The 26,174-nt window shown below is 37.3% G+C and overlaps 1 protein-coding gene across 1 annotated transcript in view; it reads right to left on the bottom strand.

Moving 5' to 3' along the window:
- Window positions 1-260: 260 nt before the first annotated feature.
- The window catches only part of WASHC4 (WASH complex subunit 4), a 59,894-nt gene continuing 33,980 nt past the window's right edge, over window positions 261-26,174 (bottom strand). Inside the window, exons 20-33 of the mRNA XM_007533031.3 lie at window positions 24,906-25,022; window positions 22,494-22,662; window positions 22,237-22,391; window positions 20,683-20,757; window positions 19,617-19,721; window positions 17,147-17,281; window positions 15,868-15,976; window positions 12,727-12,793; window positions 12,233-12,319; window positions 10,153-10,300; window positions 6,522-6,618; window positions 5,353-5,549; window positions 4,768-4,867; window positions 261-2,537 (exon numbers count right to left, since the gene is read on the bottom strand). Coding sequence (XP_007533093.1) covers window positions 2,470-2,537; window positions 4,768-4,867; window positions 5,353-5,549; window positions 6,522-6,618; window positions 10,153-10,300; window positions 12,233-12,319; window positions 12,727-12,793; window positions 15,868-15,976; window positions 17,147-17,281; window positions 19,617-19,721; window positions 20,683-20,757; window positions 22,237-22,391; window positions 22,494-22,662; window positions 24,906-25,022 — 1,629 coding nt within the window. The 3' untranslated portion in view covers window positions 261-2,469. The remainder of the gene's footprint in view (window positions 2,538-4,767; window positions 4,868-5,352; window positions 5,550-6,521; window positions 6,619-10,152; window positions 10,301-12,232; window positions 12,320-12,726; window positions 12,794-15,867; window positions 15,977-17,146; window positions 17,282-19,616; window positions 19,722-20,682; window positions 20,758-22,236; window positions 22,392-22,493; window positions 22,663-24,905; window positions 25,023-26,174) is intronic.

The following is a 26,174-nucleotide window of genomic DNA, read 5'->3' as shown; positions in this document are numbered from 1 at the left end:
ATAACATTAATCCTGCAAACTAATACACCCTGCCAAGGATCAGAGTCTAAAACTAAGCAGTCTTGCAAGTTCTTCACCTGGTATGCATGGAGAGGAGCCAATACCAATCTTACACTAGAAAATGTTAGCCTACATGCATGCAAACATTTATTTAAAAATATTCAGTATTTTGTTAAATGGAACAAAAAAAAAATCATTAACACAGAGAACTGCTGGTTTAAGACATTCAATTTTGAGCATAAATATCCAGGGCAAATAAGTATTTGAAACTGTATTTATTAATGTTTTCTTACACATATTGTTTCTCTTAGAAGTGGGGGGGGGGGCCCACTCAAGTGGGATAACAAACTTGCCATCTTTTACAAAATGTAATTAGAAGTGACAATGCTATGGTTAGTCCTTAATTCCTGAGAATTTGAACACTATTAAGTTTTCTGAGAACTTTCAACAACTGCTCCCCATTTTTAAATTACAGAATATCTAAAAAATGAAAATATCAACATTATGTGTTAGCAAGTCAAACCATCACCCTAAATTGCTTATTAAGTATGGATACACTCAGGCCCTTTTCCTTTGCAGCTGAACCTTTTCAGGTATTTTATTTCAAATACCTATACTTATTAAAACTATCCAGTCTGCAGTGACATTATTTTGTACTAAAGGCGAAATAGTAACCTGTCACTTTCTTCTCATTTGTAGGTATCCATGAAGATAGTACAGGACTTCTGTATAGTATCTTCTGTATAGTATAAAATAACTGACACACAGGGCTCATGAACAGACATGTGACTATCTTGTAATTACATTTTTACACCTATTAAATAATGAGATGATTTTAGGGAAGTTAGACAATAAAAACAAAACAAAATATAGTTGGCTAAGAAATGGTAATAAAATTGATACACTCAAACTCAAGATTATTAATATAAACATTTACAATAAAAATATAAATTATTAATTATGCAGCATGCTTTAGGGCCACCTCTACAGTGAATATGAATTACTAATATTAAGTGCCTTATAAGGATTAATCCATCACCCACAGTTCTGTTATGTCCTGTTTACATAATAGACAATAACATTTCCTACTGTTTCTTTTCACTTTTAAAAGTAAAAGATTTATCTTAAAGGGTGGAAAAGCTACTCTAACCAAATCCAGAATATATGGAGAGGGCATTGTGTGCCAATTCTAAAAGCAAGAATGAGATAGCAATGTTAGATTTGCAGGATTTATATAACAAAATGCTTCGTAGGCAAATACAATGGAAAAATCAAATATTTCCACGAGAGTTCATATTACATGTAAATTTAAACATTTTTTCCTAGCTGTAAAGGTATCATTGTATTATATTAAAAGACTGGAGATAGCAACTAACCATTGTCTATTATGTGACAATCTTTATAAAAGTAAAGATAATAGTCTAAAGGGAATTAAATTTACTCAAAATCTTTCTGTACTTTTAAAATCAATAAATGATTTATTGATTAGAACTTTGTTCTCACAGTGGTAATTTTTTAAAAGCCTGCACAGTGCTTAATCTGATGTCTTAAATTATACTTTTACAGAACGTCTGCCATTGATAAGATTTCAATTCAACTTAAATCAGAAAAAAACCTGAGTTTGGATGTAGACTAAGAATTCATTCCGTTTTCTCCAGTATCACACGTAGTGTCTTCAACCAAAAGAAAAGCTTCAAGCAGGATTCTATGGCTTTATCTCAATTTTCTTTCAACTGGAATATTAAATTAATCTTAAATTGAAAGCAGCTGCTGGAGGTTAAATGTTGGAGGTCAAAGCCATGTAAACTAGTCAGCAATGTCTTGCCAATGGCACCAGCAGCCCTTGTAAGTCACATGAAATTAACAAGGAACCAGCTTACACTGTCCATAGAAGGCACACAGCATCATGTGCTTCCCCCTCAAGCAGCAGAACCATCCTCCTGTATTCCTCTCTGAAATATACTGAGAACGTCTCTCTGAAGGATACTGAGAACGTACGCTTCATCAATTTCAGGCTCAATTTTGTGTCTAGTGTATTTACTGGCTGCACATAGTAGATCTGTATTGTGGTGCCAATAACAGAGACACGTACAGATCAGAGATCTAAGCAAGTACAAGTTACATACATTCATGGGGATTACAAGAGATCTGAGGTGGCAGTCTGGGAATGTGCATTTGCCCTTCTGTGACTTCACTTCGAGTTACTGTCCCTAGGAACATCTAGACTAAATCCAGGCAAAATGCCAATGGAAAAAAAAAAAAATCTCATTCTCAGCCTTCAAAAGTAGAACCTTTGGAAGAAGAATGAAGTGAATTGAGAGCACTGCCTTTAAAAGGTGCCACATCTAAATATTTCCCAGGGACGGGGACCAGGAAATACTTCATCGAGAGCTTACTAACATCCAGTTCACTGGCAATGGTGTTAACACAGTTCTGATGATTCCTTGAGGGCAGCCCACACCATCAGTCTCACTTGACAACAGGATCTGCAGACACGGTGCTGTCAGACAAGTCTCCATTGCTTGCTTTAGCCTCTTCTGAAAGAACCAGGGAAAATAAGAGCAGACACATATGTTAGTTTAAAAGACACAAACTAAGAAGCAAATGATAAAAGTAAGAAGAGTCATATACTGCTCATTTCAAATTAAAAAACTGTTGCACCTACCAAATATTTCTGTCACCGATAACATCAACTATGTACTTTTAATAATCTAGACTAAAGGCCAGGTGGTGGCGCACCTGGTTGAGCACGTTGCAGTGCGCAAGGGCCCAGGTTCGAGCCTCTGGCCCCCACCTGCAGGGGAAAAGCTTCACAAGTGGTGAAGCAGTGCTGCAGGTGTCTCTCTGTCTCTCACCCCCTTCCCTCTCAATTTCTGACAGTCTCTATCCAACAAATAAACAAAAGATAAAAAAAAAAAAAAAAGAAAAAATAATCTAGGCTAAAAATTGTAAAAGCAATTGTTTAGCTGGCTCATAGCGAGGATGCAGAACTGCTTCGAGGGTGGGGCTTCACGCTGTAGGTCTGAAGGTGAGCCTCCTAAAAGTGAGTTCCCCCAACTAAATGGCTTTAGTGCCCTAAAAAATGGCTTTAGGGCACTGCGACTTCCAACAAAAACATGGCTACAAGCTCACACACACACAAAAACTGTCCAGAATTGAGTATCTTTTCGTGTTCTTTTATGCAAGGACCAGCATTAAGGATCCAGGTTTGAGCCTCCAGCCCCTTAGCCTTGCAGGGGGAGTCGCTTCACAGGTGGTGAAGCAGGTCTGCAGGTGTCTATCTTTCTCTCCCCGTCTTCCCCATCTCTCTCGATTTCTCTGTCCTCTCCAACAACAACGGTATCAATAACAACAATAATAATGACCACAACAATGATAAAAAAAAAACAAAAACAAGGGCAACAGAAGGGGAAAAATAGCCTCCAGGAACAGTGGATTTGTGTTGGAGGCACTGAGCCCCAGCAATAACCCTGGAGGCAAAAAAGAAATTTTTGCTTGTAAAAATAATGCATAAAGAACACGAAAAGATACTCAATTCTGGACAATTTGTGTGTGTGTGTGAGCTTATAGCCATGTTTTGTGCCATGTTTGCTTAGCCTACTGTGCTACTGCCTGACCCCTCAAGCAAATTTTTTATTTGACTGTGGTAGCATGAATTCCTGGCTCTTTTGTGCAAAAGATGTCACATGCACATATTTCATTAAATGAGAACTATCTGACTAAGAAATCTATTGACCCACTTTGAGTACATCTTTGAACAACCTTAGCTAAAACATAATCCTGAAATAAAAAAAGTTCAGGGACATAGCTGATATACAATCACTAACCTAGAGACTTCCCTAAAACAAGTTCAGAGCAAGGGGTCACACTGAGTCTCAAAGGATTACTTTGCTTAATGCTTTAGGCCTTAAAGCAAATATCCAATCTATCTGCTAAGTGTTGCCCATCACAAGGGCTGGGAACAAAATTTTACTATTTAGGAACCTAAGCAGTAACTAAGCATCTACACAATTTATACTATATTTAGTCAGATTTTTCTATCTGACATATTCTCACTTGATAAATATGGAACATTTTCCAGGTGAAAGCCAGAAGTCTTCTTTTAAGTACACAATTATTACTTACTCGGTCTAGATTCCAAAAATGACTGCATCTCCTATTAAGTGGTATTTATTTATGCAATGTTTAATTATGCAAGGTATTCCCTACCAGGGACTAAGACCATGTATATGGTCTACCCAAATTAATCACTTTTGTTCAATGTAGAACTAAAACAAAAACACATTTTAAATTTTAAGTGAAATATGTGTTTTATGCCTTCATTAATGAAACAGAAATAAAAAGGGAAATATATATATTAACTGGGAGTTGGGCGGTAGCACAGCGGGTTAAGGGCACGTGGCACAAAGTGCAAGGACTGGCTTAAGGATCCTGGTTCCAGCCCCCAGCTCCCCACCTGCAGGGGAGTCGCTGCATAGGCGGTGAAGCAGGTCTGCAGGTGTCTGTCTTTCTCTCCCCGTCTTCCCCTCCTCTCTCCACTACTCTCTGTCCTATCCAACAATGACAACATCAATAACAACTACAACAATAAAACAAGGGCAACAAAAGGGAATACTAAAAAAAAAAAAAAAAAAGACTAATTTCAATATCAATATTATTTTTCAAAAGGAACAAGAGCCTACAAGTCTGACCACCTATAGTTGGGCACCAGTAGATACTGTCAAAGAAAGATTTACTAGTGTTTAGAGATTTAACTGATTCACCAACCTTCCTTTTCTTTCTTTTCTTGATTTTCTTCAGCTGCAGTCTTGTCAGCTCTGAAGAAAATTCTTGCACTGCTCAGTGAGAAGTACAGCAATTCAAATTCCTAAGTAAATGAAAAGTGTGAAAGTAGCAAAATACCAATATTTGACGTTTTTACTATATTTTAAAAGCTCTATTGGAAATCAAATACAGAAACTAAACTAAGTAGCCCATCTATTTTTAATAATCTGAGTCTAATAGCTGCCAAAGTCCATCACTCCTAAGTATGGTCTTTTTAGACCATTCATCTCACTTGTTAAAATGGGGGAACTGGGCAGGTGAGACAGCTCAGGTGGGAAGGTGCCAACTTTGTTATGCATAGCACTTAGGTTTGAACACCTAGCCGCGCCCCCCCACCACCACCACACACACAATGTTTCCCTCTCTGCCCCCCTTTCTATCTGAAAAAGTCATCCCAGCGTGGTGAAGCCCAAGCGATGGCAAAAACCCCAAAGCTATAATGGGGACTTCTCCTATAATTTACAATTTAGCTATCAGGAAATAGTGGCTATCAAAGTCAAATTAGATGTGACAACTACTCTCCTTTACCTGTAAATAGACATCCAGCCGCTTCTGAGTGAGATTCATGGTCTGAAGTAGTTTTTCATCTTGACCAGCTGACTGTACATTCTGTTGCTTAGCAACTGCTCTTATCTCCTTCCGGTACTTCTCTCTAACAGACTGGAACCAGTGCAGTGAGTCAAATTCCTGGTACTGATCCAAAAGCTTTAGAATGTAAGCCACACCTGAAGTCATAAACAAAGCCAAAGGTAAATGTTAATGAGATCAAAAGTTTATCCTGTACTCCTCCACCACTCCTACTACTTAAGCTGGTTATTTGAATTAACTTCCTTTCAAATGACATTTTACAACATAACTGATTATGTTTAGCAACATAAGCTTAATTCTCCCTTTAAAAAATGTGGAAATATGGAGACAGGGTGGTAGTGCACCTGGTTGAGCACATGTTACAATGTGAAAAGCCCTGGGTTCAAGCCCCCAATCTCACCTGCAGGAGGAAAAACTTTTTGAGCAGTGAAGTAGTGCTGCGGGTGTCTCTCTCTCTCTACCCAATAGATTAATAAGGAAAAATCTAAATGCGAAAATATACAGAACTGAAGACAAGTCAATCAAGAAGAATAAAATAAAATGACCACAAAAATCACCCCAAGGTAACATATGCTGTATCGAGCTGTACAGGTGGGTAAAAACTTTCCAGTGAAAAAGAAAGCAACTGAGGAAGCTATAGGGTAACTAAATAGAAATGCTAACAGTGTAAAAACACAAGGACAAGTCTAAGATTAGGTCTCTCTGGACTAAATGATTATAAGATCAAGAAGGTAGGAGCTACAGGTAAAAATAACAGAAAAGGGGATCAGCAAGATAGTTCAGCTGGGAGGGTGCCTGCTTTGCCAGGCACATAATCCAGATTCAAGCCCAGACTCACCACACCGGAGGAAGCCTCAGTGTCGTGATGTCTTTTACTCTGTCTCTCTCTATCTGAAACTGTTAGTCCCCCAACTCCTGACAAAGGACCAAAAGAAAAAAAAAAAGGGGGGGGGTTTGAAATAATAATAAGTACTATGAATCAGATGACTCAGCTTAGAAAAAAATATCTGCTGTTCAGGAAAAAATCTGCACAGCACACAGACCTGTCTCTAACAACCCAGTATAAAGTGAGAATAAACTGAATGTAAATACATTTGCTTTAAGCTTACCCATGGCAAAGCCATCATCAGTAAAAGCAGCTCCAATTTTGTTTTTCTTATTCAGTTTCTCCTTGCAACTAATGGAATGCTCTACAAAGTTGAGGGTCTAGAGAAGTAATAGGTTAGAGAATTGTCTCAGAATTTAGTTCTTAAACAGGTATTTCAAATACTATGTCTTCTAGATTCCTGTCTTCCAGATTCAAAATAACTGCCCCAAATAAACAGAGTTCTCTGATGGGGTCACAACTTGTGTAAGTACGTCATTCAATTTGTTTTTGAGTATGTGCATTGTCTAAATTACCACTTAGCCAAGCACAGTGTCTTGTATTATCATTCCTTGCAAAATTTCGTGTACACTTTACAAATGAGGGCACTGTGGCTTGACAGTACTAAGTTATGTGTATTGTGAATAGTGGAGTCTGAAAAGTAAGTCTGCTTTGCTGAAAGCTTTTATAATGCTCATAAGCATGGCAGAAGCCCACCCAGGTTCAATTCAAAGTGTTTTTTTTCTTTTTTTTTCTACAGGGTTATTGCTGGGGCTCAGTGCCTGCACTACAAATCCACTGTTCCTGGAGGCTATTTTTCTCATTTTGTTGCCCTTGTTATTGTTGCAATTGCTGTTGTTGGATAGGACAGAGAGAAATGGAGAGGAGGGAAGACAGAGAGGGGGAGAGAAATAGACCTGCTTCACTGTCTGTGAAGTGATTTCCCTGCAGGTGAGGAGCCAGGGGCTGGAACTCAGATCTTTACCCCGGTCCTTGCACTTTGCACCATGTGCACTTTAACCCTCTGCGCTACCGCCTGGTCCTCAAAGTTTATTTTTCTGTTTTCCCCCAAATCATAAGTCTTTGTTTAGAAAGATCAGCGGCCATTTGAATAAGTAAACTACCCCGAACAGCACTTCCCTAAGAATTTATCTTCTCTAAAATATAGAGTCATGGAGTTGGGCAGTGGCCTTCCAGGTAGAATGTACATATTATTATGCACAAGGAAAAGGGTCTAAGCCCCCAGTGCTTATGAGTGATGAAGCAGTACTGCAGGTGTGTCTCTCTCTCTCTCTCTCTCTTCTATCTCCCCCTTCCCTTTCAATTTGTCTCTATCAACAAAAAAGAAACAAATACACATATATGTATAAATAATAGTCATTTATTCAACAAGACAATAAAATATTATAAATCCATAGTAAACGAAATCTTAAAAAAATATTTACTGAAGCTTACTATATAGTTTACAGACATTACTAATTACTCAGTATTCTCAACAATAATCTGCATTGTCCAGAACAGTCAGCTATTAACCACATACAGCCACCAGCACTTGAAATGTGGCTACTGAGCAACTGAATCTTCTTTTTGTAAAACCATAATTACTTTAAATTTAAGCGATTCCTTGTGGCTATGTATGGATAGAAGAGTAATGAGAGATTTGGTAAGTACTTTCATAGCCTACATTGGAAGCAAAATGTCAAATTTCATTTATGTTGCCTATAAACTTAATTGCCAGTAAATCACCTTCTTTTGAAACCTGTTATCAGCTCATTAGATTTTGAACAGATATCTCCTTTATGTCTTTTCTGGAATCAGAATGTAGACTTGAGCACAGACACCATATCCTACACATTTTTTGTAGTGCCCTTAATCCATTTTATCTTCACCACTAGTTCATTTTAACAACTGCCCTGTAAAACTCTTTTACTCCCCAAACATGGTTTTCCCACTACTGTTATTATGTATTGAGGACTTCCTGTGCAAAATAAATGTGGTGAGGGCAAAGAGATGGCCTATCTCAAAAAATACACAAAGAAAAAGAACAATGAACTCTCATACCTGAGGCTCAGGTCCCAGATTCAGTCTCCGTACCACCATAAGCCAGAGCCAAGCAGTGCCCTGATATATGTAAATTACTCATCCTGACTATGCAAAAATGTTAACAGATTTGCCTCAAGTTTGACACTACCTTAAAATGAAAAGATAGGGAGTCAGGCAGTAGTGCAGTAGGTTAAGCTCACGGGGTGCAAAACACAAGGACAGCATAAGGATCCCAGCTCCCCACCTGCAGGGGAGTCACTTAATAGGCAGTGAAGCAGGTCTACAGGTGTCTATCTTTCTCTCCTCCACTGTCTTCCCCTCCTCTCTCCATTTCTCTCTGTCCTATCCAACGGCGACGACATCAATAACAACAACAGCTACAGAAACAAAACAAGGGCAACAAAAGGGAATAAATATTTAAAAAAAAACAAATAAATAGAAAAGTTTTAAAAAAATGAAAAGATAGTTCTGTCAGGTGACTATGGACATCTGCTAACTCATGGAGCATTATTATTATGACAGGACATTAACAATTTAAGAGAAAATTCACACAGAAAAGAGCTGCTCACTGACCACCAGCCATTCCCAATAAATTATAATGGCTATAACTCAGGCTTTTGTTGGTTTGCAATTTTGTAATAATACAAATAATTTGTTCACAGTCAGATGTAATCAGTTTTTTTTTTAAATTGTTGAAGTTATTATTGTCGTCGTTGTTGGATAGGGCAGAGAGAAATGAAGGAGGGGAAGACAGAGAGGGGGAGACACCTGCAGAGCTGCTTCACCGTTTGTGAAGCAACTCCCCTGCAGGTGGGGAGCTGAGGGCTCGAACTGGGATCCTTCCGCTGGTCCTTGCACTTTGCACCACGATCGGTTAACCCGTTGTGCTACCGCCCAAGTCCCAAATGTAATCAGTTTTATCTGTTTGTTTAAGATTTTTAGAGCTAACCATTTGCATAAGTTTTAAAATATTTTCTACTCCTTTATTAATGAAAGGGGTGGGGGGACTGGAGCCATCACTCTAGCACATGAGATACTGGAATCAAATTCAAGATTGTTTGAATTTAGTGTCTCATGCTTGCAAGCAGTTATTATTAGTTGCCATACAAACTACTAGGCTGCTACAATTTAATAAAACTTCATTATTAGAAAAATAAAAGAAAAGCTTTATGGAGCTTGAATAAATCATTTTGATTGGGGCTAGTCAGAGAGATGGATTTCACATAGGAACTTAATCAAGAAAAGGAAAAACACAGGGTGAGAGACTTAGACTGGGTGTGACTGTTGCAATAGTCTAGGACTCTGGGAGGGACATGGGGGAAAGGTGAGAGGAGTTTGAGAGGGGATTGGAAACCCAGAATATGATGGCAGAGAAGTGGAGTGCAACCATTTTTCACAGGGAGATAAACTGCTCAGGGACTGAGTAGTGTTACACCCAGTTGAACTCACATGTTACCGTGCACAAGGACCTGGGTTCAATAAAGAACTTGATAGTAAAATAGTCTATATTTGTCATTTATAATAAATATATAATTTAGCACAAAAATCATATAGTTTATGTGTAATGATACACACTTAAGTAATTTAAAATTATACTATACTTTCTGTGGATATTACTGACAATCTAAAGTATTAAGTTAGGCACTGCTTAACTAATATGTAAAAGTTCTATGCAATACACTGCAATCACATTTAGTTTAACTTGTTTAATTTACAACCAAGTCAGTAAAATACTGTCTGTAAGCATCCCCTGCTGCAAAAGAACTGGATAGGTTACTAATGTTCTTTTCAAAAATTCATTTTAAATACCTTAAATTTGTAAAAATACTTACCAGAGGGGGGACAATGATATAAAAATTTCGGAGATGTATATTCTTTGGCCTTCGAAATTCTGGAGCAAAAACATCTACAAGCATTTTGAAATACTCTGTACCTTCTGCAGAATTTCGTGTGTGATCACTGAGGACTGAATCCAAGTGCCTAGGATACAAAAATTTACTTGCTTCTTTTGTCAAAAGAAGGTATAGGCTTTTCCATCCACTCCTCAATCAGTTTAGAGAAGAAGACTCAAAAATATGAAGTGCTATGAGACATTTATTTATTTATTTATTTATTTATTTCCACCAGGGTTAATGTTGAGCGCAGTGCCTACATGCCACCACCATTTGTCATTGTTTATTATTATTTTACGTATTTATTTATTCCCTTTTATTGCCCTTGTTGATTTTAATTGTTGTAGCATTGTTGTTGTTATTGATGTCGTCATTGCTGGATAGGAAAGAGAGAAATGGAGAGAGGAAGGGAAGACAGAGGGGGAGAGAAAGACAGACACCTGCAGACCTGCTTCACTGCCTGTGAAGCGACTCCCCTGCAGGTGTGGGGGGAGCTGGGGGCTGAACTGGGATTCTTACGCCAGTCCTTGTGCTTTGCACCAAGTGCACTTAACCTGCTGTGCTACCACCCAACTCCCCACCATTTCTTTTTTAATTTTCCCCTTTTCTCTGTTTTTAATAAAGAAGAGAGAAGACAGAGGAGAGGTGCTTGCAGCACTGGTCCTCTATTCATACAGCTTCCTTCCTCCTTGCAAGTGAGGTCCAAGTGCCTGAACTACAGTCCTTGTGCATACTTGAACAAAGGTACCGTGTGCATTCTCCTGACTGAGCTACTACCTACCCACTAAAGACAGTTCTAAACAAATTTCCTGAGTTCAAATGGAACTTAGTTCTTTGTGGACAGAAACTCATCAGTACTATTTAATCAACTTAGTCTGTAAAACATCTTGAAACTTCAAAGAACTTCTGACTACTTTCCTGTAGAACTCAACTACAAATAAAATTTTAATCTAAAATTTATTATTGCTCTTCTACACCTTACCATAACTTTTTTTTTTCTTTTTATATTTATCTATCTTACAAAAGACAAAAAGAGACCAGAGCTGTCGGGCTGCGCAGAGGAGAGAGGGAGGAGATCCGGAGCGGAGAGGGAACACAATTCTTTATTCCCGCTGGCACCTTAGAGTTGGGTGAGAGCAGCAGTTCAGGCCACGTGGAGCTAGCCAAAATGACCCCCTCCTGCTCTGCACCACCACACCCTTCCCTTCACTGAGGTGAAAAGAGAGAAGAGCTTTTAATGGGAGAAAGTCGGGACATGATTGGCTAGGAAATAAGGCACTTGGGGATAGGATAATGGGAAGGGGGAGGAGTAACCAAAGCACTCCAGGGTAGGATAATAGCTCTCATGGGAATGGGAAGGGGGAGGAATAACCAAAGCACTCCAACTACTTGGGGAATTGACAATGCCCTGAGGGGACAACATGGTGGCTGTGACTGCATCTGCACAATTTCCCAGCACAGAGCACTGTTCTGGTTATATGTAGTACCGGGGATTAAACTCAGGGTCTCACGGTTCACTTTGCCAGTTCCATGGTCTTATTTTGAGGTAATTAACAGCTATACATGGTAGTGGCTACTGTAGCAGACAGTGATGCTCTAGATGGCATGAGATTAAAGACTGGTATCTGAGACATGCTGGAATTAGAAAAATTTAAAAGTACAAAGAAGCATGTAAAACAAATGTTAGTGAAATATTTGGTATTATTTTTTTCATCTGAAATCAAAATCAGCTGTGGACTCTATAAATTAGCACATTCCAGTCTGGATGAACCACATTTCAGGTACCACATGTGGCTAAGGAGCGTGCACATCAGACGGCAGATCCGTTTTTAGTACAACTGGGAAGATCTCAAAATACTGTCTCCTTGAAAGAAATTACAGTTCATAAACCGAGACCATAATTTGCATAGTAAAGCACTGACAATTAACATTAACATTTCACCCACTAATTTTTTTCTTCTATTGTATAGAAACATCTACTTTAAATCTCCAAATTTAGATTATGCCAAAATTAGATTACCTTGCAGCTTTTAAGGTTTCTTCTGCAAGCCCTTCTTCTTTCACTAGCTCTTCAAAATTTACAATATCTTCAAGATCAGGCACAAATCTACGTTAAGAATTTGGGGGAAATTATTAAGTATATACAACGGACAGAAATATAAAAGTGGCAGTGAAGAACTAAAGTTTTCAGGTTGGTGTTTGTAAAGAACTTCATAATCTTAGAACTATTCTGAGGAAAATATAGCCTGTCTGTGGCCATACCACCCTGAACACGCCCAGTCTCGTCTGAAAAAATATAACCTTAAGGAAAATAAAGAGTATCAAATGTTTGGTGTAGTTCTTAAAGCAAGATGGAAAAAAAAATTAGTGAAATCAATAATTTTCTTATTTTATCTAAAAGTATGTCAAAACAAGAAAAACAGAATACTCTACAACAACAACACTGAAGATAGATTTAAATGATGTAAAATTTTCTGTGGCAGGAAAAAGGTCAAAATGTGTTTGCATTCGTACCTAATGGCATTGCTGCTGCAATGAAGACCACCAGATCTTATCATTCGCACATAGCCCATAGCATTGCCTTAAAAAAAAAAAGCAAACCAGAAAAGTGAGTTATTTATAGAGAACTCGAATACTCCCAAACACAAGTACATACAGCATTCAATTACAAGGGTTCAAACTCTTGAGTACCAAAAAAAGGGCTGTATTTTATTTCCATTCTTACTCCAAAAAGTAAAACATATGTTCTGTACTTAAAATATGAAAGCACATACTTATATACACCTCTGCCAAATGTTAAAAAAAAAAAGTACAACTCATTTTGATAAATACATCAAGTGTTAACTGCACTATAAACACGTGGGGTTGAGGGAGACTGCTCAACCTACTACAGCACAGGCCTGAAGCTCCAGAGAATCCAGATCCAATGCCAGGTACCACCTTATGCCAGAGCTAAGCAATGCTTTTCTCTCTTCCTCCTTCTCTTTCCTCATAATAAAGAAACACTTTATTTAAAAATTACATATTGATAATTCATTCACTCACATTACCATACATTCTCTCTCTTGCTCTCTCATAGCCCCCCACCTCCTGCCCCCCCACACACACTGGAAGTGATTAACAGGAAAACTTTAATTTATGTTTCTCAAGTTTGTACCTTCAGTCTGGACTACCTGATTTTATCCAATGCCTAAGAGAATTTTTTAGTATGTTCAAATCAATTTTAAGATTTTTCAGCCCCAATTATATCCTCTATCTCAGAAATTATATTTATATATAATTATATATTATTATATTTATATATATCAATTATATTCTCTATCTTCCTTCATTCCTAACTCCTTTCTCTCATGCTTTACAACTAGCTGGTGGGCAAAAATATATTGCTTCTACCTTCAAATTGTAGCCAGAATTGAACCACGATCACTGCCCTATACCACCCTTATGTCCACCTCTAGCAACCAACCCCAAGCCTCTATCTTCATTTATAAAGCAGTTTTTCAAAAATAATGTGGAGCCTTTTTCTGGAAACTCCACAATGATTTTCCATCTCAGAATAAAATTTAAACACATTCAATACAGACTAGCATGACCCTACCTCCTTACTGCTGTTCCTACTACTCAGGAGTTCACTGACCATATTTTTGGTCCCTACTGACTAAAAAAAAAAATGCTAAGCAGAGTCACAGCTTTTGTACTAGATGTCATCCCTCTCTGGTATATCCTTTCCCAAGGTGTGCAGATGGCTTCCTCTTTCATATTATTTAGGTTCCTGCTCAAATGTCATCTCCTCAGAAATTCCCGTAAACTTCTAGAAGAGCACTCCCAGCCCCATTACCTTTCTTCTCCAGCAGATCACTAACATGAATCTTTCTGTTTGGGTCTCCCCCAATGGGACCCAAACATGACACACCTTTTGCTTGTTCCACTGTTCTATCCCTAATACCAACATGTCCTAACATGGAGTAGGAATTAATAATACATTAATTAACTGAACAGAGATCATTTGGAAGAACATTAAGAGCTAAGAGGCAGTTGACATTTTATGATCAGGACAGTAATATGTGTTTTATTTATGTCTCCTCTGATGTTTTTTATTTTATTTTTATTTATTTATTCCCTTTTGTTGCCCTTGTTGTTTTACTGTTGTAGTTACTACTGTTATTGATGTCATTGTTGTTGGATAGGACAGAGAGAAATGGAGACAGGGAGAGAGAAAGAGAGACACCTGCAGACCTGCTTCACCACCTGTGAAGTGACTCCCCTGCAGGTGGGGAGCCAGGGGCTCAAACCGGGATCATTACACTGGTCCTTGCGCTTTGCACCACATGCGCTTAATCCACTGCACTACCACCCAAATCCCTCCTCTGATGTTTTTAACAACTCAACTTCAGAGTAGGTTATCACTGAAGCTGCCTTATTTCTCTGAGGCCTTTTTTTTTTTTTTAAATCTCTGAAGTGGTGACTACATGCCTATTAGAGGCCTTATTGAGAACATTTTAGCAATAACGTGTAGAAAGCTCAAATGGGTATGATGTTTTGTTATTTATGATAATTTTTAAATTCAGTCTTTGCCTTTAAGTATAATCTAATATTTCAGAACACAAGTTCAACATATAAGGTAGAAGGACAAGACATTATATACTTTTTCTATATAATGCCAACTCATAACATTCAATATTTCATCTTTAAATAAATTTATATGACACTGGCTACTATTAACTTTACATATAAATATTTAATAACTGCATTTAGGCTGTATCTTTAAGGGACCCTCTTTTTTCATTTTTTTATTAGTGATTTAATGGTGTTTTAGAAAATTCTAGGATTTTAAGGGCAAAATTTCACATGCACACACGTGTGTAAAAGTCACCACACTCTCCACCATAGTTCTGTGCCCCCTATAATCAAAAGTTCTCACAAAGTCTGAGGGATAGTTTGGCTACCATTTTTTCTTTTTTTAAAATTTTTTTTGTATTTATTTTCCCTTTTGTTGCCCTTGTTTATTATTGTTGTTGTAGTTATTGTTGTTGTTATTGATGTCGTCGCTGTTAGATAGGACAGAGAGAAATGGAGAAAGCAGGGGAAGACAGAGGGGGAGAGAAAGATAAGACACCTGCAGACCTGCTTCACCGCCTGTGAAGCGACTCCCCTGCAGGTGGGGAGCCGGGGTCTTGAATTGGTATCCTTACCCGGTCCTTGTGCTTAACGCACTACGGTACCACCCAACTCCCAGTTACCATTTTTTCAGGTTCATTTATTTTAGTCATCTATATTCCACATATAAGCAAATCAACCTGGTAGTTGTCTAAGGGAACCCCTTTTAAAGTCCAAGGCAGTACCTTGTCCAGAGCAGTGACCTAGAAGTAACTAACAGTTGACTATGATTATGGTCTCTAAGATGAATTAATTATTGACTATAACTGAAAAGGTTTTATTTGACTTACACTAGCTTACAGTCTCTCAATTATTTCTGCACCAAAATCATTTGAACAGTCTAATTACTTGAAAACTTGACAAGAAATCTACTCTAGTGGAATAAAGTTGAACTCAGATATTCACATGTTAAACTGTTTATTCACATAAGGTATTTGTAAGAGTTTCTTGGCATTGTACTTTATTTATACTTATATTTGTACTTTTATAATAACATACCAATCTGGCTGATGAGTTGCCTGAACTGATCAAGGTAACTCTGTCCCTCTGGGGTTATTCCAAGCTTCCGGATCCCTCGATTGAATTTCTCTGCTCTTTCAAAAGGATACTAGAAAAATAATTTTAAGACTTCCTTTATTAATAATGGCATCCCCAAAGTATAAAATCCCAACTACACCAGTACCATTTTCTAGATTTCCACTGTAATTAAAAAAATACCACTCAAGTCTAATGACAAAAAAGTTCACAGTGCAAAAATGATCAACACTCAAAATCATAAAATAAACTCCATCCGGGGTACAAGGTAAAGAGGAAATAGCATTCTCATAAATTATTTGCAGAAGTGTCAACTGATGCAGTGTTTGGGGGGATGTTTCTCAATATGCAACAAATTCCCAAAGACTCGTGGTCTTTGCCCTAGAAATTTCTATTCAAAGAACATTTCAGGAAAAGCTTCTGTATTGTGGTGTCCCTGTTCTGTTCTATTTGAAAAAAGTTAACTCATGAGCAGTGAAATAACTCATATGTAAGGCCCTGGTTCTGCAAAAAAAAAAAAAAAAAAGAAAGAGACCTACAAATGAAGAAAATCTGTGCAAGGACGTTAACTCTAACACTGGAACAGTGAGAAGTGAGAAAAAGCTGAAATACCTGCCAGTCAAAAATTTAAGTTAAAGCATGTGTATTTACGGCCAATTCTTAAAATGAGGTGTTCTGTATGTACTCACATGTAGTGAACACATGAGAGTCTACAACAAAACTATGTGTAATATTATTCCACTTTTGCTAGGAAAAAGGTTATGTACACACATACATACAACTATATGTAATACTGGCATCTAAAAAGTATGGCATTAGATTGTTAGCATCAATTGCTTCCTGAAAATGGAACTGGAAGGAAAAGAGAAATGAGGAAGGATAACTTAAATTTATATACAATACTTTGTAAATGGGCATCTATAGGGTTTGTATTATCCCAAAATAAGTATGCCTGGTTATATTAAACATTTAATTTTTGTTAAAACTTTTGCCTACAGAGAATACAAGTAGTTAATTACTCAAATATACACAGCTACCTACCTACCTACATACATATATATATGTATATGTATGTATAAATCTACATAGAAGAGCTATGACATATTTAGAAAAAAAATAATAAAAGAAAATTAAAGTCCCAGTAGAGACTTAACTACAGCACAGATGTTGGCTATGCAGTATATTATATAAACATTGTAAACTAAATAGTTGAATTAAAGTTTCAGAAAGTTATCCAAAATACCTTGTGATCATTTTGGTCCTTGATTTCCCTGAAAAATCTAATATCTTTAATCAATCTGGATTTGATATGTTCATCATACATAAACTGGCTGAATATATAGAACTTTTTTTTCAAAAACTGGTAAGTGAAATTAACCTGTAAAATTAAAATTCAAAATGTTAATTGACATTAACTTCAAATCAATGTTAACAAGTAACAAGTATGTACCTATATGTCTAAGTTGCATTAAACTTTTTAAAACCTAGTATTTATAAAGTCTAATTAATACTGAACCTTGGAAGTCAGGCAGTAGCCCAGCAGGTTAAGCACACGTGGCGCAAAGCGCAAGGACCGGCGTTAAGAATCCCGGTTCGAGCCCCCGGCTCCCCACCTGTAGGGGAGTCACTTCACAGGCGGTGAAGCAGGTCTGCAGGTGTCTATCTTTCTCTCCCCCTCTCTGTCTTCCCCTCTTCTCTCCATTTCTCTCTGTCCTATCCAACAATAACATCAATAACTACAATAAAAAAACAAGGAGAACAAAAAAAGGGAATAAATAAATAAGAATACTGAACCTTAAGTATTTTATTGCTCAAGTTTATAAAATCTTCTATAAGCTCCCTTTAAATATTTTAACTACAAATGGAATAAAAGAAAAAACAGAAAATGTTTTCATAGGAGGACTATGAGTTGTGAAATCACAAAACAAGATTCAAGATGCTAGTTTTTCAGTCATAAACCAGTTAGAAGTTTCTACATTCCTCCATCTATACAATTGCTAATCTACTTATCTAGAATGATCCTTAAGGAGCTCACTCTGAACTTTCATAAAGGAAGATAGCAAGTATTCAAATATAAATATAAAGTACTCATAAATATTATGAGCACCTCTTGCATGCAAAGACCTATGGCTGCTCTCAAGTTAAATAGGTATTTAGATATCTGCATGCTCTTTCAAAAGGATACTAGAAAAATACATTTAAAATTTTTTAATATTTATTTATTTATTCCCTTATGTTGCCCTTGTTTCTTACTGTTGTTATAGCTATTGTTGTTGTTATTGATGTCATCGTTGTTGGATAGGACAGATAGAAATGGAGAGAGGGGAAGGCCGAGAGGGGGAGAGAAAGATAGACCCCTGCAGATCTGCTTCACCGTTTGTGAAGTGACCTCCCCCATAGGTAGGGAGCCAGGGGCTCGAACCAGGATACTTATGCAGGTCCTTGTGCTTTGCGCCATGTGTGCTTGACCTGCTGCGCTACCGCCCAACTCCTGAAAAACAATTTTTAAGACTACCTTTAATAATCCCCCCCTTAAGTATAAAATGCCAACTACACCAGTACCATTTCCTAGATTTCCACTGTAATGAAAAAAAAAATACCACTCAGGTCTAATGACAAAAAAAAGTTTACAGTGCAAAAATGATCAACACTCAAGATCATAAAATAAACTCCATCCGGGGTACAAAGTAAAAGGAAACAGCATTCTGTTATATCCTAATAGAAGGATATTCTTGGTGTCTCAGTTCTTTTTTTTTTTTTTTTAAATTTATTATCTTTATTTTTTTATTGGATATAAATAGCCAGAAATCAAGAGGAAAGAAAGGGGTGGGTGATAGAGAGGAAGAGAGACAGAGAGACACCTGCAGCACTGCCTCACCACTTGTGAAACTTCCCCGCTGCAGGTGGGGACCAGGGACTCGGACCATAGGAAAAAAATATCTAACATACAAATTAAGCTTTCTTTGAGTAGTGGAATGGTCATTTGAAGATTAAAAAAGGGAGTTGAGTGGTAGGGCATCAGTTAAGTGCACGTGATGGAAAGTGCAAGGACTGGTGTAAGGATTCCAGTTCGAGCCTCCGGCTCCCCACCTGCAGGGGAGTCGCTTCACAGGTAGTAAAAACAGAGCTGCAGGTGTCTATCTTTCTCTTCCCCCATCTTCCCCTCCTCCATCCATTTCTGTGTCCTATCCAACAACAACATCAATAACAACAATAATAAAATTTAAAAAGGGCAACAAAAGGGAAAATAAATATTAAAAAATAAATTAAAAAAAAGATTAAAAATGTTTTAGTTAATTTCTACTTATAAGGTTATTAAGCAGTTAGTAAGATTACCCAAAAAAGCATAACTGATGTTAAGCTGCTATAAACAATTGACCTCAAAAGCAACTTTCAGAGAGTATCAGACAAATCCATATATAGATAGTCCATATAAATACACACAAACACGCAGATGTCCTCAGATCACCAATGCTATTCATAATGATAACCCTGAGATGGTATGATAGTCAAAATACTTTAAGTATCAGTTTCTTTTCCTATCACATCCAAGACAATTTTAGTGGCAGAATTTTATCAAGAGGGAAAAAAATCAAGTAAAATAAGAACAGGTACTAGTATATATTTACCAGAATATTTTATGATAAAACAGTTTTCCAAAATACCAAATTAAAGAGGCTTATTACCCACCCAACCCCATTATAGGTTCTTACTGTTGTATTCATGATTCCTGTGCCATGTGTTCGAATTGAATTAGCAATATGCCGAATATTAATAGTATTTAAGTGTTTATTATTGCTGGTCCGCTCAATAAAAATCTGCAATGAAACAAATGTAAAAATACAACAATAACACAATCCCTAGCAAACACCATGCTGTTATCCTAAGAAAATTTTAAATCTATTTTATTAAAATATTACTAAAGAAGATCCATATAACTGAAGCAGCAGAATAAACAAGGTGGTGGGGGACTACATGGTGGCACACCCAGCCGAGTATACATATTACCATGCACATGGACCTGGGTTCAACCCCCATCCCCACCAACAGGGGGAAAGCTTCACAATCTGTACCAAAGTACTCCAGGCAATGCGCGCGGGTGCATGTGTGTATCTCCATCCCCACCCCCCTCAGCTTCTCTGTCTTGATCAAAAAGAAAAAGGAAATAGTTCCTTGCTGGTAGTGGTGGATTCATTATGCAGGCAATTAAAAAAAAAAAAAAAAAAGATGATCTCTAAATAGTTATTTTTAATGTTGCTATTTTACTAATTTTCACTCTTTTTTTGCCTCCAGGGTTACCACTGGGGCTCGGTGCCTGCACTATGAATCCACTGCTCCTGGAGGCCATTTTTTCCATTGTTGTTGTTGTTGCTGCTGCTGCCAGGACAGAGACATCGAGTGAGGAGGGAAGACAAGAAAGGGAGAGAGAACGATACACCTGCAGACCTGCTCCTCTGCTTGTGAAGCGACCTCCCTGCAGGTGGGGAGCCAGGGGCTCAATCCTTGCGCTTCATACTATGTTCACTTAACCTGGCTCAGTACTGCCCAGGCCCCCTAAGTTTCACTCTTAAAAATCAATTTACACAACCTGGGGCTTCTCAATGTGCACTCATATTAATAAAACAGTTTTCGCAGCAGAGTGTTCAACTACTAAGAATGAGGTCCTGAATTTGATACCTGGAAATGCATATAAATATGCCAGTGCCAGAATAATGCTCTAGCTCTCTACCTCTCTCTCATTACACAATTAATTAAATTATATTTCTAAAACTGACTTACCTGATTGTTGAGATTATAGAGATATCGAGACACAAATATATGGATGTTTCTCATAATTTCCAAAACATCTAAGCCCTGTAAAACAATCCATACAGAAATCCTATTGTTTAAGATAATCAGAAAGACTTGCCACTTAGGTTAAGTTTCCCAACTTTTTATTTAAAAGAAATAGTCAGAACATATGCCTGAAGGTTAAAAAAAAAGGGGGGGGGGAAGACTTCTGATATATAAAATCAGGACTGTCTCCTTAGCTTTGAAACCTGCTTATTTGTTATTGTGTCTTCTTTGTGCAGACAAGAAAAGTTACATTCAAACATGCAAAGATTCATGACACAAAGTCATTTCCCCCCACCATCCTTGATAAATAACATCTGTTTGTCTTCCCATCGATCTTTTCTATACATTGTTTCCCCAAAACATGAACAACCAAATTCTAACAGATAAGTTATGTTGTGATATTTATAAAATACATACTATTTTTTTTAGGCACTGTGCAAGATTCTTTATATGTAATTCTCAAAAAATGAGGTATTAGTCTTCTAAATCCCACAGGTGAAGAAAATGAAGCTAAGGGAGTTCTCCAAGGTCAAATAACTAGGAAGAGGCAGAACCCAGGAATTTTAGAAAGTCCAATACCAAACCCTTATGCTTTTTTTTTTTTAAAGTATCATTAGGCTAGCCTATCTTTAAAGAACAAGTAACCTGTCTTTCACTCTTCAATTACTCAAGTACTTAATGGTGTAATACTAATTGGCATATAGCTTTTCTAAGGTTCAAAATACTCACCACACCCTTTTGAGATTTTGATAGCTTTCCTCATGTTTTAAACTAAAAATTTGTGAACTTATTTTTTTCTTCTCCTAGTATATTATTCTTGTTCTTAAACATAGGTCAGTGCCTACACTTATAGTGATTATTAAATATGTGAATAAGTGAAGGAAAAACTACACAAACTGATCCCAGAAATGGTCCCCAAATGCAATAAGAGGAAGGAAAAACTAATGATTCTCAAATTTTGGAAATTTTTTTATAAGCATTATTTACATAGCATGGAAAGAACTACATACAAATTAATGAAAAATAAATTGTTGGTTTTATCAGATACTGCCATAGTACAGATCAGGATTCACAAGATTACTGACATTAAACATACCTCTGCATTCCTCACTTTAGGAACATTTATAGTATAAATTTAACTATTTTTCCCAAGACATAAAAGACATTAAAGCTATCATATTTTGTTTATTATGTCATATTATATTGTATCTAAGCTTAAAATCCTTTATTGTGACCTAAACTATTTATAATTCTTCAGGAGTCACCTCACTATCCCAATGTTTCTGAAAGACTATCTAAACTTATGTATATTTCAAACCTCAACAAAAGGAGGATAAACAGGAGGCCTCTACTCCATTCATTTGTAAACCCAAGTAAGTTTTACACAGTAAATGTCTTCTTTAAAAATACATACTAAGTAATAAGGGGAAAAAAAGATTTTTTAAGAGAATTATTGTCATCATGTTATAATAATTCTAGAAACATTTAATATTATACCTGTTCCAAAGTCTGACTAGGAAGATGAGCTTCTGTCATAACCAATCCATAACGCTGAGTGGCTAAATTTCTCATCTCGCTGTAAGTGGCCCAATCATGAAGAGCTACTGTAGTTAGGTTATAGAAAGTCTTTTCTAGGTAGTGGGTTACATAAGCTAGGGGGAAAAAATATATCTTTAGATTTTCAGTTTAGAAATGCTCATGTGAAACAAAAAACACTACAACAAGTAACTCTAAGAAGGAAGCAGAATACTTACCTCGAATGTCAATGAAGCGATTGAAAAATCGAACTGGATTCAGAGAGAAAAAAAGTGCCAGGTCTTTCATGCCAACTTTGAACGGGTTTCGGTCATCCAGCTTTAAATGAGTATGTACAGAAAGTCGCAGATCCTTCTCTATTTCTTTGCACAACTTGTCAAGCAAATGCTATTCACAAAAGAATTGATGTCTTAGTTTTTCAAAATGTTATGTCCACTGTACTGTTCCTTTATAATGCTTTGATAGCTAGAGTTTTATAATCAGTGCAATGATGAAAAAAAAAAATGACAAAATGGTTTAAAAGTCTAAATACTCTACATTAAAGTAAGGCTATTATTATTGGAAAAGTCAAAATTACTTTGTTCTGCATGTGTGTTGCCAGGGATCAGCCCAAGGCCACACATGTGCAAGTTATATACTCTACCACAGAACTACATTTTAAACCACTGATTTCTTTACATCAGGAATAGAAGATATTTTACTTTTACCAGAGCACTGCCCAGCTCTTGCTTATGGTGGTTTGAGGGACTGAACTTGGGACCTGAGGCTCAGGCATTAAAGTTTTTTTGTATAACCTTTATGCTAGTCCCCCACCCTGTTAAATTCTAAGCACTGATTTTCAGGAATACTTTCAGATTGATACACTGAAAAGCCTGATATCTCAAGGTTTTGTTACAAAGAGCACAAACATAAAGCATAATGAAAAAAGTCATGAAACTGTAAAACTCACTGGTTAAAATATGTAGGAAATAAAAATGGTAGCACACCAACAGAGCGCACGTTAGTACTAATGAGGATCCAGGTTCAAGTCCCTGTCCCCACCTGCTGAGGGGAAATTTCACAAGTGACAGGGTAGTTATAAAGGTGTGTCTATCTTTCTTGCTCATTATCAAAAACAGAAAGAAAACTCTCTCTCTCTCTACCTCTCCCTCTTTCCTGCTTAAATATATAGTTAAATATTTACAAAATGTTAAAACTATATTGGGGGCTGTGAAGATAGCATAATGTTGACACCAGTAACATTTCTCAGCTTTCTACAAAATGTCACATCCCCCAGCCTAGGTCTTCCTCCACAAAAATAAGTCATTTTTGAAATGTATCTTACTTTCTAAATTTTAACTGATGCAGTATTGTTTAATTTAAGAATTCATATATAAGTTTTCATGATTTTATCAAACATGAGTAGGTTTATATTGAGAAGTTCACTCATTCTTAATCTCTCCTTCCATGTCAGTACATACAACACACTTCATTAAAACATATTACACTGCATTCACACCATTTTCATTACACAGACTGTTTTTTTAAAAAACTTTTTTTAATATTTATTTATTTCCTTTTGTTGCCCTTGTTGTTTTATTGTTGTAGTTACTGTTATTACTGATGTCATCATTGTTGGATAGGACAGAGAGAAATGGAGATATGGGGAAGACAGAGAGGGGGAGAGAAAGACACCTGTGAAGCGACTCCCATGCAGGCGGGGAGCCGGGGGCTTGAACCGGGACCCTCACAACGATCCATTAACGCTTTGCGCCATGTGCACTTAACCCGCTGCGCTACCACCTGACTCCCCCAAATTTTTAAAAAATATATAATTTCCCCCACTTGGGAGTCATAAAAACATTGATAGTTCAGTTATTTTAACTATTTTCATTAGCAGTAAACAATATTCAAGACAACATTGCGTTTGCATTCCAACAGACCAATTTTTTTCCCCTTCCAAGCTGGGGCCTCAGCATGTGTGGCTTCCGCTCTCCCCATGAACTGGTTGACTTTGACCACAAGAGACAGGGAGAGGGTAAAGTACACAGCTATCCCGTGTGCTGTGGTGCTCTTACATAGTTCTGGGGCTCAAAATCTCGGTCATGCACATGGCAAAGCAGGTGCTCTAGTCATTATCTCTTTGATCCTGAAAAGAACTTGAAATACAAATATATTACATACTAAAGATGGGACGATTCCACATCACTCTTCTGGATTTCAATATAAAAATTAGGAATTAAAAGGCCAACTCAGGCAGAGAGGTGATAGCTCACCCAACAGAGTACACACCTTGCACCTGCAAGGACTGGAAGTACCACAGAAGCACCATGCACAGGAAAAGCTTCAGTAGGCAGAGGGATGTTGCTTTAGGATGTCTCTCCTCTCTGTCCAAACAGGAAAAAAAAAAGGGGGGGACAGTCCACCAGAGTGATGGTCACTCAGATGTGAAACAATCCCCCACACACGCTGTAGCAGGGAAAAAAGATGGATTTATCAACAACATGCTAGTGAGACTAACTAAAAATATTTCCTCTGTTCTACAAAGTGACTGAGAATTTTAATTCAGTGAAAGCCTGCTTCAATCCAGTTTCTCCAAACAGTGTATTCCAAATATACTTTAAGCGTTTCCATCTTACATATAACATTACCTCATTTAAAATTTCCATGATTTCCTTGTCGTAACAATCCAGAAGAAGGTCATAGGATGCTAAATGCCTTGCATGCATCATAGCAGGTACACAGTCACGTAAAGCACTGAACATGTACTAAGAAAAAAATTAGGGTATATATGAATTTAGAAAAAGCATATGTCCACTCTAAGTAATATCACAAAGGTCAATTACCTAAAAGAAAACCTCTATAAGCTAAATGATAACTGGCTTTTATCAAAACTATTTTAATATCTAAAATAATTCAATCTTATTTTCTAAAAGGTTTTTTTTTTTTTAAAGATTTTGTTTATTGACTTTATTAAGAGTACCAGACATCACTCTGGTACATGCGCTGCCAAGGACTATAAACTTAGGACTTCATGTTCAAGAGTCCAACAGCTTTACTACTGTACCACCTCCCAGAACATGAAAATACATTCTTTTTTTCATTATATTTATTTATTTATTATGCTGTTGACTGGCTACGGAAGAAGGGCAAACGCTAGAAGAAGAAGAATTTATTTATTTATTGGATAGAGACAGCCAGAAATTGAGAGGAGGAGGGAAGCTAGAGAGGAAGAGAGACAGAAGGACACCTGCAGCCCTGCTTCACCACTCGCAAAGCTTTCCTCCTGCAGGTGGGGACTGGGGGCTCAAACCCGGGAACTTGTGCACTGTAGAAAACAATCTTTTGGGGTCAGGCAGTAGCGCAGCGGGTTAAGCACGCGTGGCGCAAAGAGCAAGGACTGGCATAAAGATCCCGGTTCAAGACCCCGGCTCCCCACCTGCAGGGGAGTCGCTTCACAGGTGGTGAAGCAGGTCTGCAGGTGTCTATCTTTCTCTCCCCCTCTCTGTCTTCCCCTCCTTTCTCCATTTCTCTGTCCTATCCAACAATGAAAGACATCAACAACAATAATGACCACAACAAGGCTACAACAACAAGGGCAACAAAAGCGGGGGGGGGGGGGGGGGGGGGGGAGTGGCCTCCAGGAGCAGTGAATTCATGGTGCAGGCACTGAGCCCCAGCAATAACCCTGGAGGCAAAAAAAAAAAAAAAGAAAAGAAAAGAAAAAGAAAACATATTCTTTTAATAAACAACAACAAAAAAAATCTTATTTGCTTAGGCTGTCCTATCTGAAGTTTTTAAAATCACACTTTATTTTCACAAGGAAATAAAGAGTGAACAAAATATACCTTGCTGATAAATCTCAGACTACTATAACATAAGCTAAAGTAAAAAAAAAAAAAAAAAAAAAGTGATGGTTA

This window comes from Erinaceus europaeus, chromosome 7, assembly GCF_950295315.1.
Source record: "Erinaceus europaeus chromosome 7, mEriEur2.1, whole genome shotgun sequence".
NCBI classification, from domain to species: Eukaryota; Metazoa; Chordata; class Mammalia; order Eulipotyphla; family Erinaceidae; genus Erinaceus; species Erinaceus europaeus.
This window is presented reverse-complemented; position numbering and strand designations above follow the sequence as displayed.